This window comes from Cetorhinus maximus, chromosome 15 (genome assembly GCF_964194155.1).
Source record: "Cetorhinus maximus chromosome 15, sCetMax3.hap1.1, whole genome shotgun sequence".
Classification (NCBI taxonomy): Eukaryota; Metazoa; Chordata; class Chondrichthyes; order Lamniformes; family Cetorhinidae; genus Cetorhinus; species Cetorhinus maximus.
The window spans coordinates 68,200,536-68,220,332 of record NC_135893.1 but is presented as its reverse complement, the minus strand read 5'-3'; the positions used below and the strand labels follow the sequence as shown (position 1 = coordinate 68,220,332).

The window sequence follows — 19,797 nt, the reverse complement described above, 5'->3', positions numbered from 1 at the left end:
TCTCCAGGAAGGTAGCAGCTTCTTAGCAGCCATGTTGATGGACATTAACACTGTGACCCTACAGCTGGAGCCCATCCAGCTCCACCCTCCCCCTGTCACCCTCGAGCTTCCTCCCATCTCCCTTGACCCCCCCCTCCCCCACCCCCATTCCCTCAACCTTACCTTGCTCCTTCTCCCAATCATCCTGGGGCATCTAACCGTCAGCACTGATTCACAGCCATTGACCCTCAACCTTCCATCTCTCATCCTCAACCCTCCCAGTCTTATCCTGGAGCCTTCTTCCATCACCTTTCACCTGCCTTCACTTTCCCTTGACCCTCCATCAGAGACCATTGACCTGCCTCCCCTGCATTTGGACATGCCCTGCTTCAAACTCAAGGTCCGTTCCCCGACTGTTGACCTACCATGTGTGGTGCAGCTGCCGCCCTTGGACAGACAGGATGAGGCCTCTGCAATGAAGAGCTGCACCTTATAGGCCAGAGCCTGGCTCCCTACAGACACCTTCTTTCCACCCCCGCCCCCCCCCAAATGTGCCAGTGCCTTGTGCTGCCACTTGAGGACCCAAGCACTAGCTCCACCCTCTTGCCAACCCAACCACCGCACTAATTGAGGACCCAAGCACCATACCTTCCACCCACCATCATCCTTTCTGCTACTGGAGCATAAATCTTCCCCTGGTCCTCTCCCCTGGGTTAGGCAAAGACAAAACTTCACCTCAGATCCAAAGGTTGAACAATCTCACCTGGTGCATGCCATCTTTAATTTATGAGGAAACATAACTTCCTCATAAGTTTCCTGTGTGCCACTGACTTAATCTTGAAGGTAGGGCTTCATTTGGTGTGCTTCCCAATTAATGGTGTTCATGGTATGCAAATGAATGGTAAACAGAATCCCGCCGCCAGGCAGCAGGTTGGCCGCTCTGCCGCTGACATGCCACCCACTTTATCTCACAAACCCAACCCAATGTCAGGAAATCAAGATATTGGCTTTCGCCTAATTAAGTGCCCCCACCTGCCACATTTCCCCTCTTACAGGCCATATTAAATATCTCCCAGAAAGTCTCGATAGGGCACATCTTAAGAGGAAACAGACTTGTAGGAGACATTATGGAGGGAAAAATTCAAGGAAAAAGAGAAAAAGAAAATCAACATTGGCAGGCTTGAAAATTGAAGGAATTTATTGGCAAATTAAAAGACTGGCACAAGTGAGAGGGACATGGAAAGACTACTATGAGCCAAGGACCTGCCTTCGGGCAGAGCGCATATGATGTGAAGATGTACCCACTTCAGTCATTGGTGAAGACATGGGAATCTCACTCAATCAAGATTTTGAAATGATCTGAATTGGTCCATTTCAAATTAATTCATTCTATATCCATATTTGGCCTAGAATATTTCAGATTGAGCCCTGCCTGTCCCAGTTAAAGAAAATGTCAGCATATGTACTCACTGGCAACATACTATCCATGTGTCTATGTGGCACATTTTCATTGTATCCTCAATATCTCCCCCCAAATGTTCATTCTTCATTGTGTCTGCTTGGAGTGTCAGCAGGATATTTGGTCAAGGGGCACAAGAGATGAGCCTGACATCTACACACAAACACTTTCTAGCAGGGAAGTCTATGGTAAATGACCAGGGTCAAGAGGTCTTGCGAATTACTTATCTTCTCAGTATCCTGGAAACATTTCCAACTGTAATACTGCCACTTTAACCTATCTGTGATTAGCTAACATGCCAAAAACAAAACAGCTAGACATCAAACCTTAGACCTTCCTGGTCTGTTGACTTATTACCACTTTGGGACATATTATCTTAAAGTGCAAGTCATTATTGTTATACCAGAACAAACAATGTATTTAACCACTGGCCAGAAATAATTCCTTTAAGAAAATGTTCCCATTAGCCAAGTGTTCTTAACCAATGCAATGAAAAGAACAAACATTTTATTAAAAAGAAAGACCACACAGCCTTCTAGCAACAATGACTCATTCATGATTGAACAGTGCAATTCAGAGAATTTTCAGAGCCTGTTCTTTGTCTTACAGCAAACATTGAGACCCCGATTCCCCAGTGTCATGTCAACTACTCCTGAACCACCTTGCAATGATTCAATTCTACGGAGGACTAGAGAAGAAGACCGGGAGATGCCACACAGAAGGTAAGACACATGCCACTATTAGGTAGGTGGCAAGTGATATCGAAGGGCATCATAATTTTATACAAATTGTCCCTGCTAAACGGTACCAGTGCACTACTGCCACACGTGACAAATCACATTCAATTACAGTTACTACGATTGTAAGGAGGACCATAAGCCATAAACGAGACAGGCCACTAAGTATCCTCACAACATACAAATAGAGCTGGTACCACAACTGTATACCATCTTGGATTGCTTTGACACTTGCCAAAGAGTCTACTAATCTTAAAGGGATGTTCTAGCTTCCCAAAAAGCTTACAAGACCCTGTTTAATTCTTGCACTTTGCACTTTGCCATACTTACTCCATCTTTCTCACGCTTCATGCTCTTTTGAGTATTACTTAATCTTCCCTTTTCCAACCCCTTTGTTTTCTCAGATCATTGCAAATGAGCTTTCTTTCACAAAACCTTAATGCAACCATAGAACTCCTCACCTCTCTGAATCATCCCTTCCACATATAATTCAAACTGTGGAACCCCTGACTTCCCACAGTTACACTTCACTCTACAACCAACCACTTTTAAATCCAAGCTGCATGTCACCTGATTCCTAAATCTTGTCTTACCTCAATGTTTCTCTTAACATTTCAGTCTTGGTAGTATCCTGCACTGAGGACCTAGACCTTTCTCCCAGGTGTACTAAATGATATTTTTTAGAAATGACTTGACAGAATTAATGAATGTGCCTACACTGGCCTGCTACAGTAGATTATTTTCCTAAGCTTTGAGCAGTAATTAAGTGGATTTAAGAGCCAGTTACTACCCAAAACACTGCTCTTCAGGAGACCATTGGCATCATTAAAAGCTGTAAAGGAAATGGCAACCTTTCCCTCAGATTTGGCCTGAGAATGTATATTTTCATTGATCTGCCTTTTTATTAATCCCTGTTAACTGTAGATGTTTGATCTCATTATGCACTGAAGCTTTAGGACTGTTCACTGAGCTTGGTTGCAAGCTGAATTTCACTGTCAGGTTAGGGTACATTGTTCTGTTGAAAATTCATGTAGATGTGTGTGGTTGTCTCTTCACTATTTCCTGTCAGTGAATTATTGTGTTTGGTTTTCATCGCCAAGTGCACAATATTAAATAATAATTAGATTTTGTATTTATGCTCATATTTATTTCTGACCATTCAATCTGTAATGAGATTTTTTTTTCACTGTAATTGTAATGAATATTACAGTTGTCAAGGTTAGGGAATGAAACGCTCTACCCATTTTTTTTGTCATCCTGTGTCGGGATCAAGAACTCTTGAGGCTCATGCAGCATGGTTAGATGCAGATGAATGCTCTCTTACTCACCTCAACAATGTGTCTTTCACTTAAGCTGAATGAGCTGCTTTCACAGCTCCAATGTGACACCCCATTGAATGCCAATTTAGAGATGCATTGTACTGAACTGTGAGTTAGTGTCTTACACAAATGAACTGAGACTGTCCACGTTCAATTCAAGTAGGATCCTGATAGGCAGTGGTGAGGGAACATGCAACCCATCTGAATTCAAACTCAATTTTCACGTGCAAAAGCATAGGACACTAACCCACTGCGCCTCTTGTTCATTTAAAAATTGATGATCTTTCATTTTGAGTAATGACTATATTGTCATCATTTGTTTAATCATCTGATCTTATGTTGATTTTTTTCCCCTTCCCCAGTGCTCATTTGAAGAAATACAGGTAATTTATCATGAAGCTGCCTTGGTTTTGTAACCTGAATTGCCTATCGCAAATGTTTGTCTCTATCTCTTGTGTTTTGTGCCATGCTGCGCTCTTGAATGTTTAATTCTTTTCGTGAAGGTTCTCACATTAGTTGTATCTTCATAAAGGCCTTTATGCCCTATAAACCTGGGTGTCCAGCCTATGCAGTGGCAGAGGTAAGGTCTGGCCTGCTTGTTGCAGGGAGGGTGGACAGGGATCAGAACGAGGTGAGGGTTTGAGTAGAATGCAATATTTGGCTGACTTGGCAGGGAAAGGACTGAGCTGGGAACTGGGGAGTGCCACCATCCTCGGCCTGAAGCTGGGAACTGCACAGATCTGCAGCTTGTAACCTGCAGACCAAAGTCGGGCGATGGGGCTTGCTGGGACCTGAAAAGCCATGATGGCTGACCTCAAAATCATTGCAGTTGTTATGATCCCATCTCCCCTGCACCATCTCTCCTTTTGAGGCTATGTACCTGTGTGAAAGATGATTTGTTTTTATGCCACCAGATGTTAAAGTCAATTCATTTGTCTCCATGGTGCCTGTAAACTGAGTGAGATGAGCTCAATATGCAGCAGGAAAGAGCTGTAATTTGTTCTGATTCTTATGATTAGACAAAGGAACAAGAATCTTTCTTACTAAAGAAAACATTGTGAGGCCTTTATTGCTGTACAATATTTTGCAAGTGCTACCTGTAATATATATCAGTCTCAATATATAGTGAAAAACCATTGAAAAATTGATGTTTTTGTTACAGTTTCTGGTCACAGTTTTTCCCCTTTTTTCTTCTCCCCTGAAGAGGTTGACTCCTTGCTGAGGCACTGCTCAGTGGACAACAGGTGCCCTGTAGTGACATCTCCCAGTCCTCATTAGTCATGGGTTAACTTTGACAGTGAGTGGCGGCAAGATATTCCATCAGTGTTTCTGGTTTCCAAGTCATTAATTAACGCAATAATTGGAAATGCCACATCTTCGGACCACAGGTAGCCTGAATGATCTTCTGTCTGTCACCTCATCAGGGCTTTTGGGATCGGAAAATAAATCTATAAATATACACCCTTCTCTTTACATCCACTCCAAAATAAGCATTTGCCAAAGTATTTTGATAACTTAATTAAATGAACTGTCAAAGAATATTATTGGCACTTCTACACTGTTTGGCTTTGCTGCCTTAGGGCAAACCTAATGAGTTATGTTGGATATGTAGATTAAAATATGATCCTGGATGGTGGTCAGTGACCCAGTTGAAGGTTTTGGATGACCTCCTAAACTGTGAGAGCAAAGTGCAAGTTGCCCCTGAAACCCTATGGTTGAACTAATCCTCTTTTAATTTTTATATTATATTATTAGTCAATCCAATTTTGTTTGAATGGTGGTCATGTTTTTTTGATCTTATCAATTAGCAATAGAGGTTTTTGTAGAGAATCAATGGGCGTAATTTAATGTAGGCGGCAGGATCTTGCCCGGCGGCTGGAGATCCCGCAAAAGCTCCACATCGCATCTTGCCAAGAAGGTTTGTTGCACTGACTACAAGTCAGGCTCTTAATTGGGCAGCAGTGGACCTTCCCCTGGATCAAGCACCCTGGGGGCAGAAGTCCCACCCACCACGGGCTGTCAGCCAGTCAGAGGCTGGCAGCTCTTCATTGCTCAGTAGTGCCACCAGGGCAGTGGTGACTGCTGCTGGTCATGTTCCCAGCTGAGGCCCAGGATTGCCGAGGGACCCAGGCCACTGATGAGTGATGGCAGGAGGGGGATCACAGGGTGAGGTTCACGGATGAAGGGGGTAAATTCGGCAGCAAGGTCAGGGGGGTGGCTCTCAGCGGGCAAACTTGCCATGACGTTAAATTCTGCCCAATTTGTTTTACAAACTTGCTATTTTGGTTGAATTACGAAAAGGATTCAGGATCCTCTTCAGAAGACTTCACACTAGAGTAATCCTTGGGGTTTATTTGGTAGTTTTTGAGGGTATGAGGATTTTCTTTCCTTCAGTACCTTGATTGCTTCTCCAGTTCAGACTCTTGTCAATTCATGAACCGCTGTGAAAAAGACATTTGGTTTGGGCACCACAATACGAGTGTGAAATTGGCTGTGCACTCATCCAATCATGCTATTAGGAGGTCCAAACCACTTTCAGGCTCAAGCCTCATGAACACTTTGTTGAGAAGCTGTGAAGGGTAAATGCGCAACCTGTTCTCGCTCACTGGTTCCCTAAGGAGAAAAATCAGCCAGTTACCCCATGTGGACGGTTAGCAGGTAAGTCCTGTTTTGGGGGTAGGGCGTGGGAGAAGGTTGGCATAAATACTGGGAGGGGATGGCAAGGGGACAGCTCCAGGCTTTCCTTTTAGGCCTGCTAGTTAAGTCTCTTAATGCCTGGCAAATTGGTGACTTTGGCCCTTGCAGTGATAACTGGACAATGACTGACATTGCAATGATGTTGTGATGATAAAGGCAATGATCCATATAATATTAATAACAATAATATAATGAGTTCCAAGTACAACAGTGACTATGGTACTGCTGGTTCTTTTTTTCCCCTGTTTCCTCAGCCGTTACTTGTTCTGTTTCTGACAGTATTACAGAGGAGGACAATGATAGCATCTGTTGTTACACCTTTGAAGCCATGCAAATGGAAACAGATGGTAAGTTTGTATTTTGATTAATTTCCTGATTAGTGAAGCGCAGACTAATAGCACCAAGCATTGATGATACATTCATGCAATTCATTTTGGCATTGGAGAGGGAGTACATGATCTGCAAGTTCAGGGTGACTCAGGGTGGGTGGAAGTTATAATACATATGTACATACAAACATACAAATTAATTGCAGGAGTAGGCCGTTCAGCCCCTTGAGCCTGCTCTGCCATTTGATAAGATCACGGCTGATCTAATTTTCAGCTATATAAAGTTCTGATTAGATCTCATTTTGAATACTACATTCAGTTCTTGGCACCATACCTCAGAAAGGGCTTGGAGGAAGTACAGCTCACATTCACCAGAATAGTACCTGGGTAAAACAGTTGAATTATGAGGACAGGTTATTTAGACTAGGCTTGTATTTCCTTGAAGAACAGAATTTATTCTTCCCATAGAAGAATAAAGGTGAACTAATTGAGGTGTTTAAAGCAATTGATAGAGTAGATAGAAAGAAACTTTTCATCTAGTGGAGGAGTCCAGAAATGCGGGGCATAACCTTAAAGTTAGAGCCAGACCATTCAGGAATGATGTCAGGGTGCACTCATTCACACAAAGGTTCATGGAAATCTCCCCCAGAAAGCTTTTAATATTGGGCCCATGGACAGTTTTAAAACTGAACTTGATAGATTTTTATGAGGCAAGATTATTAAAGATTATGGAACAAAGCCAGGCAGATGGAATTAAGATGCCAATCACCCATGACCTAACTGAATGGCAGAACAGGCACAAGGGGCTGAATGGCTGCCTCCAGTTCCTATGTTCCTAGTGTCAGCTCAGCTCAGCTCTGCAATATTGACAAGCTACTAATTAGTCTTATGTTGTGAACCAGATGAATATCAGGACAGGATCTCTCATGGACCACCATCCATCCATTCATCATCATCGTCACATCAATCTGAAGCTTTAGATTCATGTGAATTAGACCATATGAACTCCATATTCAGAAAATTTTCCTTGGAAAGGTATGGGTAAATAAATAATGAGTTTTATTAAGTACTGTGAGCTACTCATTGTGGCAATACTCTACTTCGAATGTAGACTTTTTTGGGAAAATTCACTGGGAGTAATTTTGGCTCTGTGTGATAGTTTAAAACTAAAGCAAATTGACAGCCCACTTAACATCTTTCCCCATTTTTATCTCCATTGAAGTCAATATAAATAAAACTGAGGAGAAATAGAAAACAAGCTACTAACTCGCTATCACCCGTTTTACGCTGTCACACAAAGTCAAGATCTACCCCACTATAACTAAGGCTGAAGCTCATGTGTGAGAAGTACCACTGTGATGCAGAATTGATTTTCTTTCTGCCAGTTTGATTCAATTAGTAGCACTCTCCTCTCTGCCGGGATTTTATGGGGCCCATGGGAGAGTGCTGGGATTGGTGGAGGAGAGTGAAAAATCTCGTGATAGCCAGGGATGGCATGCCCACCCCCTTCCTTTATTAGCGGCAGGGAAGGAGGCAGACAGCCCTCCCACCCTTAGGCCAACTGAAGCCCTTAAGTAGCCAATTAAGAGCCACTTATAGAAGGGCCTTTTCCCTCCAACAAGAGGGAGCCCTTCACTACATGGGGGACCACCAGCTGAATCCTGGTGGCCTCCTTGAGGGCTGGGTATGTTGGGGGGGCCCTCTGGATTAGGCCTGCCTGCCACTCCCCAGTGGCAAGGATCACCCCTTTGGTAGTACCCCCCTAACACCACAATTGGCACCGCCATCTCACTGGGGCCTGCCTGACTGCCCTCAGTGAGCTCACTTACCTGGGTACCCGGTCATTCCCCATTGTTGGTGCTCCTCCCTCATTGCAGCCCCAGCAGTGACCACCGGCACTGCTGGGATTTTAGAGCTGCCGGCTATCCTATTGGCTGGAAGCTCTTAGGAGGGTACCTCATTCCTTAAAGGGATGGGTGCCCTGAGGGCAGGCAGTTAATTGTTTGCTGCATGTAAACTTGAGTTGGGTGCCCCATAACCAGCTAAGGTGAGGTTGGCCCCGACTTTCCAGCTGGTGGACATGGCTATCACAACCCCATAGAATCCCGGTCTCTGTATTGGAATGTTGAGTGTTGGACTAGAGTATTGAAGGAATAATGTACTGTTGAATATGCCACCCTTTGATTGAGGCAGTAAACTATTAGCAATTTTTAAAAATTGATTCATGGGATGTGGGCATCACTGGCTAAGCCAGCATTTATTGCCCCATCCCTAATTGCCCTTGAGAAGGTGGTGGGGAGCTGCCTTCTTGAACCGCTGCAGTGCCTGTGGTGTAGGTACACCCACAGTGCTATTAGGAAGGGAGTTCCAGGATTTTGACCCAGCAATAGTGAAGGAACGGCGATATATTTCCAAGTCAGGATGGTGGGTGGCTTGGAGGGGAACCTCAAGGTGGTGGTGTTCTCATGTGTCGGCTGCCCTTGTCCTTCTAGATGGTAGTGGTCGTGGGTTTGGAAGGTGCTGTCTAAGGACGCTTGGTGAATTCCTGCAGTGCATCTTGTACATGGTACACACTGCTGCCACTGTGCGTCAGTGTTGGAGGAAATGAATATTTGTGGATGGGGTGCCAATCAAGCGGGCTGCTTTGCCCTGGATGGTGTCAAACTTCTTGAGTGTTGTTGGAGCTGCACTCATCCAGGCAAGTGGAGAGTATTCCATCACAATCCTGACTCATGCCTTGTAGATGGTGGACAGGCTTTGCTGAGTCAGGAGGCGAATTTCTCGTCAGGGCTCCTAGCCTCTGACCTGCTCTTGTAGCCACAGTGTTTATATGGCTAGTTCAGTTCAGTTTCAGGTCAATGGTAACCCGCAGGATGTTGATAGTGGGTGATTCAGTGCTGGTAATGCCATTGAATGTCAAGGGGCGATGGTTAAATTCTGTCTTGTTGGAGAGAAATGCTAAGGTTCCCATGATACGAAATGAAAGAAAATCAGAAGAGGTGCCAAACGGATTGCCAATTCATTACTACCCATTTTTCGTCCAACGATAGAAGTTCAAAATTCACCCTCCATGAATTTTAATGGGAGACAGCGGTAGAGGTTGCAATTTTATTTGATAATTAGCTGGTCAATAACCCCTTATCACAAACTCTTATTAGATTACAGCTTCATAAATGATAAACTTTGTGAATTACCCAACCTTTTGCCTGCATTTTGAATCATAGAATGGTTACAGCACAAAATGAGGCTATTCAGCCCATCATGTCTATGCCAGAATTCTGCAAGAGCAACTCAACTGGAGTGGTTCCACTCCCCCCGCGCATTCCCTGTAACCCGCAGTTTTTTTTTCTATTCTGGTGCTTAGGCAATTCACTTTTGAAAGCCATAATTGCATTTGCCTCTACTGCACTCTCAGGCAGTACATTCTACATCCTGACCACTCGCTGCCTAAACAAGCTTTTATTCATGTCCATTAGTTCTTTTGCCAAACACTTTAAATCAGTGTCCTCTGGTTTTCGACCCTTCTGCCAATGGGTACAGTTTCTTTCTATCTGTTCTGTCTCGACTCCTCATTATTATGAACACTAACGAATACAAATGATTAGTACCCTTGATTTCTTTTCTTCTTTGTATCTTTGCAGACCCTTTCGTCCTTCTGTGACCTCAGCCACTCAGATCTGTAACCCTTTGAAACATATGCTGCATACATCACTCAATGGTGACAACCTGGTGACCGAAATCACTGTTGTTGGTGGAAATGAGAGAGGCCTTTTCATTCAATCAGTACAATCGGGTTCTGCTGCAGAGAAGGCAGGGCTGAAGGAAGGACACCAACTGATTTTGGTAAGATTCACCGTGCTGAGCCATATAGGTAAAGGCAAGATTTGAGAAATGTTGGTTGCTGTTGTTCCAGTGGCTGATATAGGAAAAAAGGAAATTGACTGATATAAATGCTAATGCACACCAGTGTCAGTATTGAGAACATTGATTGTGTCTATCTAAAATGGAAATTGTGAGTGCATTTTGAAAACTATATAGATAATCAAGAGTCCGCCTGATTGAAAACCCAAGAAGCAATCTGAAATCTCTGACAAAGTGTAAATGGTTATTCTCATGCTGTTGCATCCTTATTGATAGGTACATGATGATGTGGGATTGATTGTAAACAGTCCGGTAACAGATACAAGTCACTGACCATTTTACAAGCAAATGTAAATTGAAACAAATCATTTATATTACCAGGATACTGACAACGCTAGGACCTGTATAATGGAAGGTCAAAGATTTTTTAACCGGACACATTTCAGAGGTTGAAATAAACTTAAATCTGCCTAAAACGTCTCCAAACTCTATCCATGTTTTGACACTTAAGTGCCAGCTTGGCTTAGTGGTTAGCACATTTGCCTAAATTGGATTATTGTCGTTCAAGAACTTAAGTACCTATTCTAGGCTGACACCAGCGCAGTGCTAGAGGAATGCCACTTTATAAGAGATGCAGTCTTTTGGATGTGAGGTTACATTAGTCTCATGATCTTCTTAAAAGAGCAAGAGGTTCTCAGAGTGACCTGGTCAACATTCATCCCTTAAATAACACATCTTACCATTCTGTTTATGCAGTCTTGCTGTGCACAATAGACTACCACATTTGCCTGCCTAATAACAGTGACAACATTTCAAAAGTATTTCAAAAGTATATGAAGTGCCTTGAGACATTCTGAGGACATGAAAAATGCTAAGCAAATGCAAATTCTTCTTCACAAAATGATAGTGCTGTATCCTTGCAGGCCTCATCAAAAAGTTCATTCAATTTTGACTTTAAATTAGTCTTTTATGCTGGGTCTGAGCTATTATTGTTTCCTCATCATGACAAACGAAATGCAGGGGAAATGAGGAGAATTTTTTTTATGGAGTAACTTGTTATGATCTGGAACACACTGCTAGAAAGGTTGAAAGCAAATTCAACAGTAATTTTCAGAATGGAATTGAATATATTTTTGAAAAGGAGAACTTTGCTAGGCTACGGAAAAAGACCAGGGAAGTAGGAGCAATTGGATAGCTTTTTCAAAGAGCCGACACAGACGCAATGGGATGAATGGCTTCCTTCTTTATTGTTTGATTCTATGATTTTATATTATCTTCCCAATGCATTGAAAAATGGGACTATGAAATGACTTGATCTATTAATGATGAAATAGCTAATCTAGTCCATCTCAATAATTTATCTTTTGTTATGCGTAGAAAGGAAATGTATATGGCAGGATGAGCCAACTGACTGCTCCTGTGCTTCATAAAATATCATACCCCAATCGATCACTCACGCTCCTCCAATGTGATCACTGATCCAGCTTTTCCTTGACTGTGCCAACAATATCTGTGTCCACTGCCTCCCTGAATCATTTGTTCCACATGTCCACCAGCTTACATAGAATTACATAAAACATACAGTGCAAAAACAGGCCATTCAGCCTAACTGGGCCATGGCAGTGTTTATGCTCTGCACAAGCCTCCTCCCACCCCTCTTCACCTAACCCCATCAACATAACCTACTACTTCCTCCTGTATTTATCTAGCTTCTCCGATATACATTTACTCTACTCGCCCAAACTACACAGTGTAGTTGCAAGTTTGACATTGTAACCACTCTCTGGAGGAAGAAGTTTCCCCTGAATTTCTTACTGGAATTGTTAATGACCCTTTAATACTTAAGGCTCCTGGTTATGGACTCTGCACCTTCTCCATAAAGTAGATAAATGTAATCTGTCTGTTCACTTTCTGCCTCCTAAGGTTGAGGCTGTATTGTTGTAGAGTTTGTGATTAAGTCAAACATGCCAATTGTGGTTCGGTTCATCTGCACCCTTAAAATTCTGAACACGCTAATTGGATTTCTAATGTCTTTCCTTCAGTGTAAACATTTGTATTTTGGAAAGGGTATTATATAATATAAATAATTATCTGCTGCTCATTATAGAATTATTAATTAGAAGAGAATTAACCTTTACAAAAGTCCTTAAATCACTCAGGAATTTGTAAAGCAGCCTTAATTAATCTTGAATGACAGACTTTAAGATAGGGAAGATGCTATATTTTTTTTTATTCAGGGTTGAAAATCTCACTTCTGGAATTAAAATTCTATTTCCAGGCGGTTCTACCAGACAACTTGCTAATCTTGGGAAAAGGCCCCTTGAGACATTAAGGCAGTTGTACCTTAATATTTATTGCCATAGCAACAGTAGACCATATTGTCCTTGCAGGCACCTTTGGGTCCTTTTTAACATAAGAAAAGCTAATGTTGTCAGTTCTCCTAAAGAGGTAGGGCTAAAATTGATTATGGCCCATTTTTGGGTGCGGAGGTCGCACTTCATGACCTGTTCACACCTGTTGCCTTTGAGGTAGGCAACACACAAGATTAGTGCTGCCTTCTCATTTAATTGATTGTAGCATTACTATGAGTGAGGCATGCATTGCTGGCTGCTTGCGTGCTCTGCAGGCGGCCAAGCAGCAAGCACTGGTGGCACATGGTGCAGACAGCCTGCTCCTTTTAAAGGCAGTCTGTTCCTCCTAAAGGGGCACTGCACTCAGTGGAAAAGAACCGCTTCTGGCTGCCTTGTACTGTCACAGGCTGCATATAGGACATGCACAGATGGAGCACCAGGGAAGAAAGAGGGCTCCTTGGTTTTATGGCTGCTGCACTGGAGGCCTTAGTGGTGAAGCTGAAGAGGGAAAGAGACCATGCTTTCAAGAGGGCCAGGAAGCCCTCAAAGACCACCTTCCAAAGGGAATGGGAGCAGATGGCCAGGGAGGTCAACACCCAGAATCTGGTCCAGATTACCTGGTAGCAGAACAGTTTAATGACTTCACTCAGTGGTCAAGGTCAGTGAATGTATATTCACATGATATCGCCTACCCATCACTCCACCAGCCTCTCATGCTGCTCAATGCACCCCATCACTAACCCAGCAGCGATCCCTGGCATTCAGGACTCACACCTAACACCCAAATACTCTTCCTCACACACATTCCAATGTTGTCAGTCTCATACCCCGTTCCCATTGACCTCTAGCTATTCAGCTGTGGCAGACACATCACCCAAAAACAGTGCCACAAAATCATGGATTATTTTGTCCTCTCTCTTGCTGGACAAGGCCACACACAATGGAAAGGAGCACAGTAGGATGCCTGCATGTCCTGAGTCCTTTGGAGAAGTTGGTGCTCCATATCATGGGGCCAGCTCAACAGAGGTCTTTTTGAGTGTGGTTCTTTGTTTGGATTATAATTTGTAACCTCATTTACAGTGCCTCAAAACACTGATGTACAGGTAGACACTCTATGTATGGGGGGCACAGAGGGTTAAATTATGAGGACAGGTTACATAAACTTAACTTGTATTCCCTTGAATATAGAAAATTGAAAAGTGATCTGACTGGGGTGCTTAAAATATTAAAAAGGATTCATTAGGGTAAATAAAAACAGAAAATGCTGGGAAAACTCAGCAGGTCTTGACAGCATCTGTGGAGAGAGAAACTGTTAACATTTTGAGTCTGTATGACCCTTCTTCAGAGCTATAGAGAAGTAAAAATGTGATGAAATTTATACTGTTTAAGGGGGGCGGAGTAAGTGAAGCTGGATAGAAGGCCAGTGATAGGTGAGAGCTAAGGAGAGATTGACAAAGATATCATGGGCAAAAAGACAAAGGGCCACACTTGGAATATTGCGTGCAATTCTGGTCACCACATTACCAGAAGGATATGGAGGCATTGGAGAGGGTGCAGAGGAGGTTTACCAGGATGCTGCCTGGTCTGGAGGTTATTAGCTATGAGGAGAGGTTGGAGAAACTTGGATTGTTCTCACTAGAGCGATGGAGATTGAGGGGCGACTTGATAGAAGTTTACAAAATTATGAGTGGCATGGACAGAGTAGATAGTCAGAAGCTTTTTCCCAGGGTGGAAGAGTCAATTATTAGGGGACATAGATTTAAGGTGAGAGGAGAAAACTATAAAGGTGATGTGCGGAGCAAGTTTTTTACGCAGAGGGTAGTGGGTGTCTGGTATTCGCTGCCAGAGGAGGTGGTGGAAGCAGGTACGATTGTGGTGTTTAAGAGGCAGCTTGACAAATACATGAATAGGATGGGAATAGAGGGATACGGACCCCAGAAGTGCAAAATGTTTTAATTGACAGGCAATATGATCGGCGCAGGCTTGGAGGGCCGAAGGGCCTGTTCCTGTGCTGTACTTTTCTTTGTTCTTTGTTCTTTGAGTGTGAATGGTACTGGTTAGGGCTATAGGAAGTGCTGATAGTGGCATTCTGCTTTCTCATCTTTATGCCATGATCAGCACCTCCTTTAGCCCTTACCAGTACCATTAACACTCCCTTTGTCTTTTTGCCCATGACACCTTTGTCAATCTCTCCTTAGCCCCCAACTATCTCTGGCCTTCTATCCAGCTTCACCTGCTCCACCCCCCTTAAACAATATAAATTTCATCACATTTCTATTTCTCTTTAGCTCAGGGTCATACAGACTCAAAACGTTAACTCTGTTTCTCTCTCCACAGATGCTGTTAGACCTGCTGAATTTTTCCAGCATTTTCTCTTTTTACTTCAGATTTCCATCATCCACAGTATTTTGTTTTTATTTCATTTGGGCAAATATGAGAAATTATTTCCTTTGATGGGGGAATCCTGAAGGAGAGACGATAATCTTAAAATTAGAGGCAGACCATTTCGGAGAGAAATCAAGAAGCACTTTTTCATACAATAAGTAGTAGAAACCTGGAACTCCCTCCCCCATAAGACATTGGATGGTGTGACAATTGTAGCTTTCAAGACTGAGATTAACAGATTTTTGTTAGATAAGGGTACCATGGGCATCATTTGCTTCCCAAATACCTCAATATTCAGGTCACAGGAGCTAGGGGAACCTGGAATGACAAAGAGTGTACAAACTCATTTCATGTAAGACCTTAAATAACCATCAGAAAGACAACTTCCATCTCATCTACCTGGCCTGGATTTGAAGCACGGGATCTGGTGAAAAGAACGTTATGTTCTAATGATTAGGAGAATAATGAGTATGGCCTCATCTGAAATTTTTCTTTCTCTTTGAAGCTGGAAGGATGCATCAAGGGAGAAACTCAAAATGTTGCCTTGGAAACATCTACTAAAGAAGAAGCCCATTGGACATTACAACGCTGCAATGGACCAGTGACACTCCACTTTAAAGCAAACTTTGACGGTAAGATAAGAGCAGTTACTTGCCAGGCTGTAGGGATTGGTAGGGCAATTCATTAGGTCCAAGAATCAGAAATAAAGAGGTGAGAGGAAGAGCAGCCATCTTGTAAGCAATGTTCCCTTTAAAATTTCATTCCTGCACCTGGCCAGTTTATTCAACGCACAATACCTTTACATTTTATTGCACAAGCAATATTTAACACAAAACAAGGTCTGCACAGTACAGGCTGCTGCGCCGCCACTATATGTGCAGCTTAGCCAGAACAAAACTTGTAAGAATGAACTGAGATGTTTTTTCTCAAATAGAATCTAATTGTCCATGAGGAGGGGCCATTGGAAAGCCTTCATACAAATGTCTCATGAGTGCCAGCTATTCATACCCCAATCATTTTACTACAATTGGCCCTATCTCTAAAATGTCTCTGTTTCGAGTACAGTATGGGACACATTGAAGCCTCTCCTCAAATTTCATAAGCAGCCTGATATATAATAAATCTATTCCTTAGACACATATCCAAAATCATTAGGTGGGAAAGGAAGCGGCATTCTGCAGCAAACTACATTTCACTGCACCACAGGGCATGGGATTCAAGTTAGAACCCCATCCTGTTGTAATTCTAGGCTAAGACATCAGGTTAGACACAAAGTAGAGAAAAGACAACAGGCTAGATGACACTTCTTGGCAGTGACATCAAGGCCTGGATTTTAACCTGGAGGTGAGTTTTGCGCAGAGGCGGGGTGTTGTGTTGAGGCCGGAAAACCCAGAAGAATGGGGGCTGGATTTTTGTCTCGGGTTTAGGAAACATGAGTCAGGGCAGTTCCCAAGTTGCCAATCCAAACCCGCCATCTCCCCCCATACCCGTCATATTTTCATCTCTTAGAGACGGGTGCAGGCAAGGTTTGGATCTGTCGTCTCCCTAAGCAGGCCTGAGGCAACATTGGAGGAGTGCGGGTGCTGAATCAGGGTGCCTAGAGGCTCACCTGAGTTCTCAGGGATATCTGCTCACCCACATTGCTCTTACACTCCTCAACCCCCCCATGTCCCCTCCATGCCCCGATACCCACCATGCACTCTTCATGCCCCCTCATAGCCCCATGCACCCTCCATGCTGCCCATATCCCTCATGCCCTCTCCATTCCCCCTCATTCCCCCATGTGTTCTTCACGTTCCCTGTCACATATTCTCCATAGCCAGGCAGTCATTATCCAATATGGACAGACATCAAGAGCCTTTGAAATGGATATGAAATAAATTAAACCTCGAGCAATCTAATAAAGCTGTCACCCAAACATGCAGCCATTCATACTACACCAAAAAAATCTTCACAGTCCTTATCATAAAGTTAAATCCCCCCAAGTGGTCATGGAATTGTAAACCAATGCATCTATTCAGAAACCACAACAAAGGCAGATAATCCTTTAATAACCTCTTAAAACTGTCAATCAAACTATAGACACAACCACCTGCTGATCAAATGCTTTACAGGTTTTGAAACTCAGCCAAGTTTTCATAATGAGCTCAGCTGTAAAACAAACCATTACAGCTCCAGCTGACCTGTCATTCAAAGAACTCAAGGATGGTGACAGGAAGCAGGCATCCCAAGGAGGGGAATGTTGGGTGGTGGTTAGGATGGTGGTCGAGGTGGCAGGGAGACAAAACAGATTGCAGTGGGCAAGGTGGTTCCTGGGTTACTTTTTGGACCTGGGGGAAATGCTCCTGCTCCTCCTGGTCCACAAGCAGTGTCAGAAAGGCACTTACCTCGTTGGTTCAGCACCTCTCACCTCCTTCAGGCTGTTGATTTTCCCAAAGCTTAGGGAATCTGGCCACTGGGGTTAAAAATAGGATGATGGTTAAAATGAAAGTGCCTTATTATAATATTTAAATTGTCAACCTGCTTCCTGCAAGTGGGTTGGTCATTCACATCTTGTATGACCTGTGCTAAAATTGAAAATGGGCTGGTTCAAAGCAGGGGAAGTTTTTGTTTCAGATTTCTTGCATTTAACATGACACTGTGGTTTAAAATTCAGCACCAACAGTCAACAATGATGCTATCCACCAGGGACATCACTGAACCTTTTTCAAAGTAGCTGTACAACCTCTGCCCAGTTTCTGCTCATCAGTGAAACTCTCACCTAAATAGCACATTCTGCCTGGTGTCATATGAATAAGGAAGCAAAATAAACTTTTTCAGACTCCCAGTGGTGCTCTTGGAGGCTGCAGAAGTGGGGTAGGGTAATATGTAGTTTTAGTAAAACAATATGTACCTGGAATAAAGAGCCCATATCTAATGTGAACAAGGACACCCATATAAATGATTGTATAAGGTACAAGAACCTGATAATCTAAATGGACAGAGTTCAATGACTATCCAAAATTCTCTGTACTGAGTCATAAACTCTCAGTATCCATCTCCTTCGATCCCATTGGCTGCCACTGGCAGCTGATTTGGATCAGCTTCTGAGGTTCTGGCTCTACATGCTTTTTTCATCGAGCACTAGTTCTTTTTTGTTTGTAAGCTTTAAGCCTGAGAAAAAGAAATCAAATTTTATTCATGAGTGTTTTGAAAATGCTACAGAAAGTTTTGCCTGTGTGCCCAAGTGTGGATACAATTTTAAATTTATTAACCTGCAAACCACAATGAATGAAGTTTTAGTTGCAGGTTGTGGTGTGAAAATCCTTATTAAAGGCTCTATATTAAATTTGATAACGTACACTGAAGCATGAAAATGTTTCTCAAATGTGAATTGTGGTCACGCTTTCTGCAGGGAAAACAAGCTGCCCTACAAATTAGGGAGAGCGCTGGGCATTGAAAGCACTGCATTCTTTTCAGGCTTTCAACAGTTAAATTGGAATGAATCAAAATGAAGTGATTCCAACTAAGAGCTCCTGCAATAGCATTACTGCTTTGGAAAACAGAACCAGTAGTGCGTACTTTTTCTTTATATACCTCAAAATGAACCCTTCAAATTTTAGATTCAGAAAACTGGATTGAATGGAAATCTTAGAATTCCTTTGCTCTGCGGTGGTGATCAAAGGAAAACTACCTCTTGAACTTAATTTTCCAGCTGAAACACCTTATGATAAAGTCGGGATGTGTGCAACAGCGTGAAACTGTGACACACCACACTTGCGAATCATCACGTGGAGATGTCCGGTTTTTGACTTTCCTGTGAAGTAGTGGAGCAAGTGCTTTGCCAGATGCAAGGAGGGGACATTCCATTGGATTGCCATTCCACAGTGCTATTATCACAGGATCACAGAATCTGCCCCCTGATTATTAAGTGATGTTGACAGACACCTGGCAGTAGGTCCAACCTCCATTTTTGGGAGACAATGCACTATAATGAGGGGAAACAGAAACAATTGTTTAAATTCAAGAGATATCAGCCAAGAGGTTTAGATGATAGTGAGTGTGAACTTCTCCGTCATATAATGATCGGTTAGGAATTGTACATTGTAGTCTGTGCTTTATTCTTAAGGTTACAAGAAACTACAAAAAGATTTGGAAGATGGCAGTATCACGTCTGGGGATTCCTTTTACGTTCGCGCCAATCTGAATATTTCTGGACAGACAGACAACTGCTCGATGTGTATGAAGTGCGACGAGATTATCCACGTTTTAGACACTATGTACCAGGGCAAATGTGAATGGCTGTGCGCTCGAGTCGACCTATTCACTGACAAAGACTTGGAGAAAGGCACCATTCCCAGTTACTGCAGGTAATTTTAGCCTGAGTCCAAAGGGTCAGGTTTACGAAGGATATTTCAACCCCAATAATTGACCAAATAATGTTGACCATGACAACCTATTTCACCTTGTCCAGAACAGTAGAACCAGAGGACACGGCCTATAATTGACAGGGAAGGAGTGAGGGTGTGCATTCACAACTTTCTGTGGAAAGCAAGTGGTTAGTCTGTGGGACAGACTCCCTAGTGAGATGGTGGAAGCAAATAATGTTGATACATTCAAGTGCAAATCAGATTTCTTTCAGAAAATAACATTTTGGGATATAGTATGTGAGTAATTTGAGACAGAACGTGATAAATGTAG

General features: G+C 42.9%; 1 protein-coding gene across 1 annotated transcript in view; it reads left to right on the top strand.

The window, feature by feature from the left end:
- Positions 1-19,797, top strand: part of card11 (caspase recruitment domain family, member 11) — a 225,828-nt gene that overhangs the window by 173,582 nt on the left and 32,449 nt on the right. The window contains exons 12-18 of the mRNA XM_078558591.1: positions 2,048-2,160; positions 3,857-3,877; positions 6,471-6,538; positions 7,423-7,555; positions 10,162-10,363; positions 15,623-15,749; positions 19,226-19,466. Coding sequence (XP_078414717.1) covers positions 2,048-2,160; positions 3,857-3,877; positions 6,471-6,538; positions 7,423-7,555; positions 10,162-10,363; positions 15,623-15,749; positions 19,226-19,466 — 905 coding nt within the window. The remainder of the gene's footprint in view (positions 1-2,047; positions 2,161-3,856; positions 3,878-6,470; positions 6,539-7,422; positions 7,556-10,161; positions 10,364-15,622; positions 15,750-19,225; positions 19,467-19,797) is intronic.